Genomic DNA, 12926 nt, shown 5'->3' with positions numbered 1-12926 from the left:
AAACACTTTTTTTAAAAGGTAATAATATTTTAAATTTTTTACTGTATTTTTGTGTTATTTTTGTTTTGTTTGTTTATGTTAAATAATTGCATTTTTGTCCCTGAATCAATTTTTTGAATAGTTTTTTGGTTAAATGCCAAAATGATGCTGAAAATTCAGCTTTGATCACAGAAATAAATGACATTTTACAGTATATTCACATAGAAAACACTTATTTTAAACGGTAATAATATTTTACATTTTTACAGTATTTTTTTGTTAGTTTTTTTGTTTTGTTTGTGTTAATTGCATTTTTGTGTCAAAGTCAGTAGGGTTTTGGAATTGGTTTTTGGTTAATGCCAAAATGATGCTGAAAATTCAGCTTTGATCACAGAAATAAATGACATTTTACAGTATATTCACATAGAAAACACTTATTTTAAACTGTAATAATATTTAGAATTTTTACTGTATTTTTATTATTTTTGTTTTGGTCTGAATCAGGAGAGAAATCTGTGCAGATCAAGCTTTGTTTACAAGCCAAAACAGCTCTAAACAAATATGTGGCTGGATTTTGATGTGAGAGACAACAGGATGGATAAATTATGAATTATGGATTATGAACTCGCATTTGAGTTAAAAAGCATCAAAATGATGGATTTGTTTCAGCTTGTGTCTTCTCAAGATGTTAACTGATGGACTGGAGTGGTGTGGATTACATGTGTGTTATTGTGATGTTTTTATCAGCTGTTTGGACTCTTCATTAGACAGAGATGGAATGAAAACATTTCTCCAAATCTGATAAAGAAACTCATCTACAGTTGAGGTCAAAAGTTTACATCCTCCTTTCAGAATCTGCAAAATGTTAATTATTTTAGCAAAATAAGAGGGATCATACAAAATGCATGTTATTGTTTATTTAGTACTGACCTGAATAAGATATCTCACATAAAAGATGTTTACATATAGTCCACAAGAAAAAATAATAGTTGAATTTATAAAGTTTACAACCCTTTGATTCTCAATACTGTGTTGTTCCCTGAATGATTCACAGCTGTGTTTTTTTTGTTTAGTGATAGTTTTTCATGAGTCCCTTGTTTGTCCTGAACAGTTAAACTGTCTGCTGTTCTTCAGAAAAATCCTTCAGCTCCCACAAATTATTTGGTTTTCCAGCATTTTTGTCTATTTGAACCCTTTCCAACAATGACTGTATGATTTTGAGATCCATCTTTTCACACTGAGGACAACTGAGGGACTCATATGCAACTATTACAGAAGGTTCAAACACTCACTGATGCTCCAGAAGGAAAAACCATGCATTAAGAGCCGGGGGGTGAAAACTTTTGGAATTTGAAGATCAGGGCAAAACTTATTTTGTCTTCTGGAAAACATGTTAGTATAGTAAATATTTAGAGAAAATAAAAAAAAGTACACATCTTCATTCTGTTCAAAAGTTTTCACCCCCGGATCTTAATGCATGGTTTTTCCTTCTGGAGCATCAGTGAGTGTTTGAACCTTCTGTAATAGTTGCATATGAGTCCCTCAGTTGTCCTCAGTGTCAAAAGATGGATCTCAAAATCATACAGTCATTGTTGGAAAGGGTTCAAATGCACAAAAATGCTGGAAAACCAAGAGACCTGAAGGATTTTTCTGAAGAACAGCAGGCAGTTTAAACATCTTTTATGTGCAATATCTAATTCAGGTCAGTACTAAATAAACAATAACGTGCATTTTATATGATCTCTCTTCTTCTGATAAAATAAGTAACATTTTGCAGATTCTAAAAGGGAAACTGTACTTCTTGAAAACTGTTCACTGAAATGTTCTTTGGGTAACCCAAAATAGCTGTTCTCTTCAATCACTAATTGTATTTTTAAAAGTTGGAAATGTGACAGAATGGGTTTAAAAAAAGAAACACAGCCATGCTTACAAACATCTAGCGATAACAGGAGAACATTACCATTTCTGTTTGTCTTATTGAGACCAGAGACTCGTGTGCAGCTGACGACTGAATCAATTATTCATTAACTTTAAGAGCGTACAAATGCGAGGAGCTCCAGCTCTGATTTGTCTTTCTAGTGGAGGATCCGGTCTCAGATTAAAACGTGGTCAAGCATAGAGGTCAGTATTTCCCAGTGGCTCTCCGCTGACTCAACACTCATGAATATTCACTCGTGCAGCTACGCTAAGAGCCCCGTCCGTAAATGACCCACTAACAACCTCTTCAGAATATATTATTGATGGCATGGATTATTCTACTCTCGTCTGTTTGTGTGGCACATCATAGGCCTCCACAATTATTAGAATACATAAGCGTGGAGTTACTGCTGATGCAATTAAGTCACTGCGAAAGTGCTGACAGCAGTCTATTTATGTCAACTTCAGACGCATCCAGATTTTCCATTTGCAACATGTTTTTGGCAGCGGTTGAGCTGTAGAATCAATCGCTGACGGCAATTTTAGGAACACGAATGCATGACCAATTGACAGGCCTATTTGTGTGAGTGTTTATTTAATTTGACATCAAAATAAATGCTGAGGCAATTTGACAAACACAGTTTTGATTGTAATTCCATTAATGATTCTTTCAGTACTTTTGAGAAAGTACTCTTTGGAAAGTTTAGATATGCAATGGAGTGCTGCAGGAATGAGTTCTTAAAAAATTGGTTGCATTTTTGTGCCAAAGTCAGTAGGCTTTTGGTTTTTGGTTAAATGCCAAAATTATGCTGAAAATATGGCTTTGATTCACAGAAATAAATTGCATTTTACAGTATATTCATATAAAAAACACTTGTTTTAAACGGTAATAATATTTTAAATATTTACTATATTTCTGTTTTGTTTGTTAATTGATTGCATGTTTATGCCCAAGTCAGTAGGTATTTTGAATTGGGTTTTGGTTAATGCCAAAATGATGCTGAAAATTCAGCTTTGATCACAGAAATAAATTACATTTTACAGTATATTCACATAGAAAAACACTTTTTTTTTAAAGGTAATAATATTTTACATTTTTACTGTTTTTTGTTATTTTTTGTTTTGTTTGTTTATGTTAAATAATTGCATTTTTGTGCCAAAATCAGTAGGTTTTTTAATTGGTTTTTGGTTAAATGCCAAAATTATGCTAAAAATATGGCTTTGATTCACAGAAATAAATTGCATTTTACAGTATATTCACACAGAAAAGCTTATTTTAAACAGTAAATATATTTTACATTTTTACTGTATTTTTTGTTATTTTTGTTTTGTTTGTTTGCGTTCATTAATTGCATTTTTTGCCAAAGTCAGTAGGTTTTTTAATTGGTTTTTGGTTAAATGCCAAAATGATGCTGAAAATTCAGCTTTGATTCAAAGAAATAAATTACATTTTACAGTATATTCACATAGAAAAACACTTTTTTTTAAAGGTAATAATATTTAAAATTTTTACTGTTTTTTGTTATTTTTGTTTTGTTTGTTTATGTTAAATAATTGCATTTTTGTGCCAAAATCAGTAGGTTTTTTAATTGGTTTTTGGTTAAATGCCAAAATTATGCTAAAAATATGGCTTTGATTCACAGAAATAAATTGCATTTTACAGTATATTCACACAGAAAAGCTTATTTTAAACAGTAAATATATTTTACATTTTTACTGTATTTTTTGTTATTTTTGTTTTGTTTGTTTGCGTTCATTAATTGCATTTTTTGCCAAAGTCAGTAGGTATTTTGAATTGGGTTTTGGTTAATGCCAAAATGATGCTGAAAATTCAGCTTTGATCACAGAAATAAATTACATTTTACAGTATATTCACATAGAAAAACACTTTTTTTAAAAAAAAGGTAATAATATTTTAAATTTTTACTGTTTTTTGTTATTTTTGTTTTGTTTGTTTATGTTAAATAATTGCATTTTTGTGCCAAAATCAGTAGGTTTTTTAATTGGTTTTTGGTTAAATGCCAAAATTATGCTAAAAATATGGCTTTGATTCACAGAAATAAATTGCATTTTACAGTATATTCACACAGAAAAACTTATTTTAAACAGTAAATATATTTTACATTTTTACTGTATTTTTTGTTATTTTTGTTTTGTTTGTTTGCGTTCATTAATTGCATTTTTGTGCCAAAGTCAGTAGGTTTTTTGATTTTGTTTTTGGTTAAATGCCAAAATGATGCTGAAAATTCAGCTTTGATTCAAAGAAATAAATTGCATTTTACAGTATATTCACATAGAAAACACATTTTTAAAACTAATAATATTGTACATTTTTACTGTATTTTTGTTTAGGTTGTGTGTATTCATTAAATGCATTTTTGTGCCAAAGTCAGTAGGTTTTTTTAATTGGGTTTTGGTTAATGCCAAAATGATGCTGAAAATTCAGCTTTGATTCACAGAAATAAATTGCATTTTACAGTATATTCACATAGAAAAACACTTTTTTTTAAAGGTAATAATATTTTACATTTTTACTGTATTTTTGTTTTGTATGTTTGTGTTAATTAATTGCATTTTTGTGCCAAAGTCAGTAGTTTTTTTTTTTAATTGGTTTTTGGTTAAATGCCATTTTACAGTATATTCACATAGAAAAACACTTATTTTAAAATATAATAATATTTTACATTTTAAATTTTTACTGTCTTTTTGTTATTTTTGTTTTGCCTGTTTAAGTCCATTAATAGCATTTTTGTGCCAAAGTCAGTAGGTTTTTTGAATGGGTTTTTGGTTATATGCTTGAAATAATGTCAATGTATTTTTAAGCTTTTATGTGTCTTGAAAAAGGCGACAACTATCAAGTGTCTAAATGGGACTCTAACAATGGTTGCGTTTATAATCACACTCTTGCAAACTATTATAACTCAAACTTTCAACTTGTGGATTCGAAATAAAGAAGATTGCATGCATGCAAGTGTTTTTATATCACTAATATGAATTAAAATCAGCAATTATAATCACTCACAATTGTGCAGGCCTACATTTCTATAATAATTCCCTTGGTTTTCTGATCTATTGCCCAGGTAACAGCACTTCTATCAGAATGATATTGTATTGCCGGTCATGATCAGCATTTCAACAAACGGCTCCAGGAAATCCACCGCAGGTTCTCCAGCAAAAATCCTTAAAAGCAGAGGGCCACTTACCGTCTTGAACCTCGTCCGGCCGCTTGCGCTTCTCGTAAACCACAATGATGACCACGAGGATGATGATCTCGGCCAGGACGCCCAGGAAAGGCCAGAGCGGGGCGAGGTGACTCCTCACCCGCAGGATGGTCACGGACTCTTTGGAGCCGATGATGTTGGAGGCGTTGCAGACGTACTCGCCCGGATCTGTGCTGATGTCCAAACCCATGATGCTCAGCTCTGTGAAATTGTCTTTGTTGATGATGAAGAAGCGGCCTGTGCTGTTATCAATGTCCTGTCAAGACAAAATCACCTCATCATCATCTGTCTGTGAAACCAGTTTCAATGTGACTTCAATGTCATTCCACGAGAGAGTTTCATTTTTGGCTTAAATATTTCTTTGAATACCATTTAAGGTTTAATTTAAATAGCAGGGTACATTTAATTCATCAAGGATGCATTAAATAGATCAAAAGAGACAGTAAAGATGTCTTCTCCTAGAGAATTCAAGCTAGAATCACCAAACTCAGGCCAGCTCTTCAGAATGATCTCACTTATAGTTGATCAAATTGAAGATTAAAAATCCCATAGACATTATTTCTAATGCAATAAAACGTCCATTCTAATATTTCGAATCTACGCTAATGTCATGCTAGTAACTTGCTAATCATGATAGAAACATGTTAGAAATGTGCTAGCAGCTTTGCTAATCATGCTAGAAACATGTTAGAAATGTGCTAACAACTCTCTAGCCTAAAAACATGCTAGCAGCTTGCTAATCATGATAGAAACATGTTAGAAACATGCTAGCAGCTTTGCTAATCATTGTAGAAACATGTTAGAAACATGCTAGCAGCTTTGCTAATCATGCTAGAAACATGTTAGAAATGTGCTAACAACTCTCTAGCCTAAAAACATGCTAGCAACTTGCTAATCATGATAGAAACATGTTAGCAACTTGCTAATCATGATAGAAACGTTAGCGACATGCTAACAACTTGTTAATCATGCTAGAAACATGCTAATGACATGCTAGTAACTTGTTAATCATGTTAATAACATGCTAACAACTTGCTAATCCTGCTAGAAACGTTAGCGACATGCTAACAACTTGTTAATCATGCTAGAAACATGCTAATGACATGCTAGTAACTTGTTAAGCATGTTAATAACATGCTAACAACTTGTTAATCATGCTAGAAACATGCTAATGACATGCTAGTAACTTGTTAATCATGCTAATAACATGCTAACAACTTGTTAATCATGCTAGAAACATGCTAATGACATGCTAGTAACTTGTTAATCATGATAGAAACGTTAGAAACTATGCTATGCTAACAACTTGTTAATCATGCTAGAAACATGCTAGTAACTTGTTAATCATGCCAATAACATGCTAACAACTTGCTAATCATGCTAGAAAAATGCTAATGACATGCTAGTAACTTGTTAATCATGATAGAAACGTTAGAAACTATGCTATGCTAACAACTTGCTAATCCTGCTAGAAACATGTTAATGGCATGCTAGTAACTTGTTAATCATGCTAATAACATGCTAACAATTTGCTAATCATGCTAGAAACATGCTAATGACATGCTAGTAACTTGTTAATCATGCTAATAACATGTTAACAACTTGCTAATCATGCTAGAAACGTTAGAAACTATGCTATGCTAACAACTTGCTAATCCTGCTAGAAACATGTTAATGGCATGCTAGTAACTTGTTAATCATGCTAATAACATGCTAACAATTTGCTAATCATGCTAGAAACATGCTAATGACATGCTAGTAACTTGTTAATCATGCTAATAACATGCTAACAACTTGCTAATCATGCTAGAAAAATGCTAATGACATGCTAGTAACTTGTTAATCATGATAGAAACGTTAGAAACTATGCTATGCTAACAACTTGCTAATAATGCTAGAAACATGTTAATGGCATGCTAGTAACTTGTTAATCATGCTAATAACATGTTAACAATTTGCTAATCATGCTAGAAACATACTAATGACATGCTAGTAACTTGTTAATCATGCTAATAACATGCTAACAACTTGCTAATCATGCTAGAAAAATGCTAATGACATGCTAGTAACTTGTTAATCATGATAGAAACGTTAGAAACTATGCTATGCTAACAACTTGCTAATCATGCTAGAAACATGTTAATGGCATGCTAGTAACTTGTTAATCATGCTAATAACATGCTAACAACTTGCTAATCATGCTAGAAACATGTTAATGACATGCTAGTAACTTGTTAATCATGCTAATAACATGCTAACAACTTGCTAATCATGCTAGAAACATGCTAATGGCATGCTAGTAACTTGTTAATCATGCTAATAACATGCTAACAATTTGCTAATCATGCTAGAAACATGCTAATGACATGCTAGTAACTTGTTAATCATGCTAATAACATGCTAACAACTTGCTAATCATGCTAGAAACATGTTAGAAACGTGGTAGCAACTTGTTAATAATGCTAGAAACATTAACAACTTGCTAATCATGCTAGAAACATGCTAATGACATGGTAGCAACTTGCCAATCATGCTAGAAACATGTTAAACATGCTAGAAAAATGTTAGAATAATGCTAACTACATTCTAATCATGCTAGCAACATGCTAATAATCTAATCTATCTATATAAAGTTCAAAACTTTAATCTTTTACAGCTTCTTTAACAAACTTGACGAACTTTTTAATCTAGTTTTAAAGTCTAATAATATTTCACATTTTTATAGTATTTTTTTATTAAATAATTCCAGTCTTGGTGAGCAAATATTCATATATGTGTGTGAGAGGCTTGTATACGTACGATGTAAGATCCTCGGCCCACTTTCTTGCGCCACATCCAGACAGGATGCGGGTATCCCACAGATTTGCAGTGCAGCGTCGCATTTTCCCCTTCTTTTTTGTTCTCGCTTCGTTTATGGCCGATGATTTCAGGAGCAGCTGGACAGAGACAGAAGGCTTGCTTTTACATCACTCAGATTTAAGCTTGTCCCTTTACTTGATCTTGTTCTTAACTCTCTGTATCTGGCCTTGACATGCGCTGTATTCTTTCGCTCGTGTGACGTGATTTTTGTGGCATTATTTCACAAGCTCAGGTCTCTGGAATCCTCTGACCATCACAACGGGTTTGGAACTCAAGTGTTTATATTGTGTCCTTATTTGCCGTCACACAACCAGGCTTGCTGGAATTTGTTTACCATGTCTTTCATTTGATCAAAGCTGAAAAATAAGCTTTCCGTTGATGTATGGTTTGAAAATCTGGAATCTGAGGGTGCAAAAAAAAATCTAAATATTGAGAAAAATCGCCTTTAAAGTTGTCCAAATAAAGTTCTAAGCAATTAATTTTACTAATCAAACTGTAAGTTTCAATATATTTACAGTTGGAAATTTACAAAATATCTTCATGGAACATTATCTTTACTTAATATCCTAAAGGTTTTGTCAACATGACGTCAATTACTTTAATAAAACTTCCTAATAAAAACTACAGAAATTAATGTAACACTAAGGAACTCATATCAGATTCAAAGTGTGGGATGTTCTCATTCAAGATATTTTTATTATATTATTATTTAAATGTATTATTTTTAGTATTTTTTGCTGGAAAATTAGTTTATTTGTCAATGCAAAAAGTGTTGTTCTTCCTCAGTATTTAATATATAAACATTCCTAAAATCAAGATATATTTACTTGAGAAGCAAAATGATAAGAAAATAAGACTTAATTCAAAAAAGTAACTCTGACCCCATGTTTTTTTCTCATTTTAAGCATAAACTTACTTCATTTAGCAATTCAGCAATTCATATTAATAATCAAAAATTTAGTTTTGATATATTTACAGCAGGAAAATATAGAAGATATCTTCATGGAACATGATCTTTAATTAATATCCTAATGATTTTTGTCAACATGACATCAAAACTGAATACAGTTACTTTAATAAAACTTCCTAATAAAAACAACATAAATTAATGTAACACTAAGGAACTCATATCAGAGTCAGGAGGAGGGCAGCATCTGATTGGACAAATTAGCAAGATGAGTCATCAATGTTTTTAATATTTTTTCCTGGAAAATTAGTTTATTTGTCAATGCAAAAAGTGCTGGTCTTCCTCAGTATTTAACATATAGACATTCTTAAATCTAATATATATATAAACATTCCCAAATCAAGATATATTTACTTGAGAAGCAAAATGACATAAGAAAATAAGGCTTAATTCAAAAATTCAACTTTATTTTGCTGACCCCATTTTTCCGTCTTTTTAAGCATAAACTTACTTCATTTAAAACATTTGTCAGAAAACAAGACCATCAGAACAGGTTTGGAAGTCAAGTGTTTATATTGTGTCCTTATTTGCCGTCACACAACCAGGCTTGCTGGAATTTGTTTATATGTTTATGAATAAATAAGCTTTTCATTAACGTATGCTTTGTTAGGATAAGGCAATATTTGGCTGAGATGCAACTATTTGAAAATCTGAGGCTGCAAAAAAATCTAAATATTGAGAAAATCGCCTTTGAAGTTCTTAGCAATGCATATTACTAATCAAAAATTTAGTTTTGATATATTTACAGTAGGAAAATATAGAAAATATCTTCATGGAACATGATCTTTACTTAATATCCTAATGATTTTTGTCAGCATGACATCAAAACTGACTAGTTACTTTAATAAAACTTTCTTATAAGTACAACACTTCCTTTTTTGAAACAGGAAGTTTGGATGTAAGATATTATATGATTGTTTAAATAGCAAATTAATGCAACACTAAGGAACTCATATCAGAGTCAGGAGGAGGGACATTCTCATTCAAGACAGCATCTGATTGGACAAAATTAGCATAGGCTTTAATTTATTTATCTGTCAATGCAAATAGTGCTGTTCTTCCTCAATATTTAATATATAAACATTCCTAAATCAAGATATATTTACTTGAGAAGCAAAATGACATAAGTAAATAAGACTTAATTCAAAAATGTAAATCTGACCCCATGTTTTTCTCATTTTAAGCATAAAATTACTTAATTTTAATGATCTGTCAAAAAACAAGTCTTGTTGCATTTCATCTTGCATTTCAAGAAATCAGATTGTGATTTAAGACTGTTTAGATATTTGTACTGAGAAACAAGACAATACTGAAAATGCAAAATAACAGAATAATTGTTTTCGTAATGAGCTATCAAAATGAAGTGAAATTAAATATGGGGTCAGAATTATCAATTTAGTTACTTAAGGGAAAACAAGCTCAAGACAAACTCATTTATTTCCAATAAATTTCTCAGAAAACAAGACTTAATATTTTACATAATTTTGCATCTGAAATAAATGTATAGTTCAATATAGGTCAAACTTTTACATACACCTTGCAGAAGCTGCAAAATGTAATTTTTGAGGGATCATACAAAATGCATGGTATGTTTTACTTAGTCCTGACCTGAATAAGATATTTCACATAAAAAACATTCATATATATATATATATATATTCCAAAAGAGAAAATAAGTTGAATTTACAATGCAAAAATGCTTTTCATACTTAGCTTTTTTTGTCTCGTTTCCAGCCGAAATATCTAAAAAATCTTAAATCAAGAAGGTTAGCAAAATAATCTGCCAAAGTGGTAAGAAAAATAATATTGTTTTCTGTTTGAAATAAGATCTTTTTGCTCACCCCACTGGCAGATTATTTTGCTTGTTTCAAGCAAAAAATGCACTTAATTTGGACTTGTTTTTTTTCTGAAAACAAGACAATAATTTTTTCTTGTCTAGAAAAATGACAATCTGAACCATTCTTGCATAACAGTTAAACTGCCTGCTGTTTTTTCAGAAAAATCCCATAAATTCTTTGGTTTTCCAGCATTTTTGTGTATTTCAGCCCTTTCCAACAATGACTGTATGATTTTGAGATGCATCTTTTCACACTGAGGACAACTGAGGGACTCATATGCAACTATTACAGAAGGTTCAAACACTCACTGATGCTCCAGAAGGAAAAAACATGCATTAAGAGCCGGGGGTGAAAACTTTTGAACAGAATGGAGGTGTGTACATTTTTCTTATTTTGCCTAAATATCATATTTTTTCAGAAGCTACAGAAGATCCTTAAGTTAAATTTACCCTGATCTTCTAATTCCAAAAGTTTTCACCCCCCGGAATCTTAATGCATTTTTCCCCCCCCCTTCTAGACGTCTTTAATGTAAAATAGCTTATTCAGGTCAGTACTAAATAAAAAATAACATGCATTTTGTATGATCCCTCTTATTTTGCTAAAATAATGACCATTTTGCAGATTCTGCAAGGTTTATGTAAACCTTTGACCCCAACTGCATCTTGATTTAAGAAACAAGAAAATAAAAATACTGAGCAACAGCACTTGATTCACAGAACTCATATTTTAATTTCACAGAGTTTCGGATATGAAAAAAAGTGACAGTCTGAAACATTCTTGCATAACAGTTAAACTGTCTGCTGTTCTTCAGAAAAATCTGTCAAGTCCCACAAACTCTTTGGTTTTCCAGCATTTTTGTGTATTTGAACCCTTTCCAACAATGACTGTATGATTTTGAGATCCATCTTTTCACACTGAGGACAACTGAGGGACTCATATGCAACTATTACAGAAGGTTCAAACACTCACTGATGCTCCAGAAGGAAAAACCATGCATTAAGAGCCGGGGGGTGAAAAACTTTTGAACAGAATGGGTACGTTTGCATTTATCTTATTTTGGCTAAATATCATTTTTTTTTTTTTTCCATCTAGTACTGCCCTTCAGAAGCTAATTTACCCTGATCTTCAAATTTCCAAAAGTTTTCATCCCCGGATTTTAATGCATCGTTTTTCCTTCTGAACATCTTTAATGTGAAATATCTCATTCAGGTCACTACTAATTAAAAAATAACATGCATTTTGTACGATCCCTCTTATTTAGGTAATAATTACCATTTTGCAGATTCTACAAGATGTATGTAAACCCTTGACCTTAACTGTAACTTGATTTAAGAAACACAGAATTCATATTTAATCTGAACAATCTGAACCATTCTTGCATAATTGTGTATCTGAACAGTGCACATGATTGACATAATGAGATGGCGCAGACTTAATTAAAAGCAACCCCCTGCGGGCGCAGTAATTCAGGCTTCCCTCTCTGATGTGCTGAGTCACCATCATTCCCCTTCAGTGGATAATACACAGCTCAATGTCACAAACCCCGCGGCCCAATATTTCCCCAGAATTAACAAATACTGGATATGATCGTAACCCTCCGCCCGCCTCGTCGCTTTTGACACGCTGCACCTTCTGCAGCGCCGCTAATCTCCGAAATTGCCGTAATTCCCTCTGTGCAATTAAGCGGGATGAAATGAATCTCGGAGCGTGAACATGTAGAATAGATGGAGAAGGCGTGGATTGGAACTTGGCTGACATCACCAGCTCTAATTATGGTGCGCACGTGCCTTCTGAGGATACTGTGTGTGTGTGTGTGTGTGTGTTGTGTGTGTGTGTGTGTGTGTGTGTGTGTGTGTGTGTGTGTGTGTGTGTGTGTGTGTGTGTGTGTGTCACGGGCAGGAAAGCGATGGGGAGCTTAGCTCGGCATTATCCTCACTCACAGCGTCTCTGACACAATAAATCGGCCTCCTTCCAATCACAAACACTGCTTCATTTACACTCCATATAATAAATCTAATATATATTAGTATTGGATTGTAAACAATACATAAAAATATTTATTTATTAATTAAAAATCTAATTTTTGTAACATGCAAAAAACAACAAACCAATACTATATGCCATGTACTCATTTATATATATTAT

The 12926-nt window shown here is 32.2% G+C and overlaps 1 protein-coding gene across 1 annotated transcript in view; it reads right to left on the bottom strand.

The window, feature by feature from the left end:
• LOC141345392 (neuroplastin-like) overlaps positions 1–12539 on the bottom strand; it is a 29041-nt gene extending 16502 nt beyond the window's left edge. The window contains exons 1-3 of the mRNA XM_073850245.1: positions 12305–12539; positions 7917–8053; positions 5100–5373 (exon numbers count right to left, since the gene is read on the bottom strand). Of these exons, the coding sequence (XP_073706346.1) occupies positions 5100–5373; positions 7917–8053; positions 12305–12539 (646 nt within the window). The remainder of the gene's footprint in view (positions 1–5099; positions 5374–7916; positions 8054–12304) is intronic.
• Positions 12540–12926: the final 387 nt, after the last annotated feature.

This window comes from Garra rufa, chromosome 11 (genome assembly GCF_049309525.1).
Source record: "Garra rufa chromosome 11, GarRuf1.0, whole genome shotgun sequence".
Taxonomy (NCBI): Eukaryota; Metazoa; Chordata; class Actinopteri; order Cypriniformes; family Cyprinidae; genus Garra; species Garra rufa.
The sequence above is the reverse complement of the archived record's forward strand: the minus strand, read 5'-3'. Positions and strand labels throughout refer to the sequence as shown.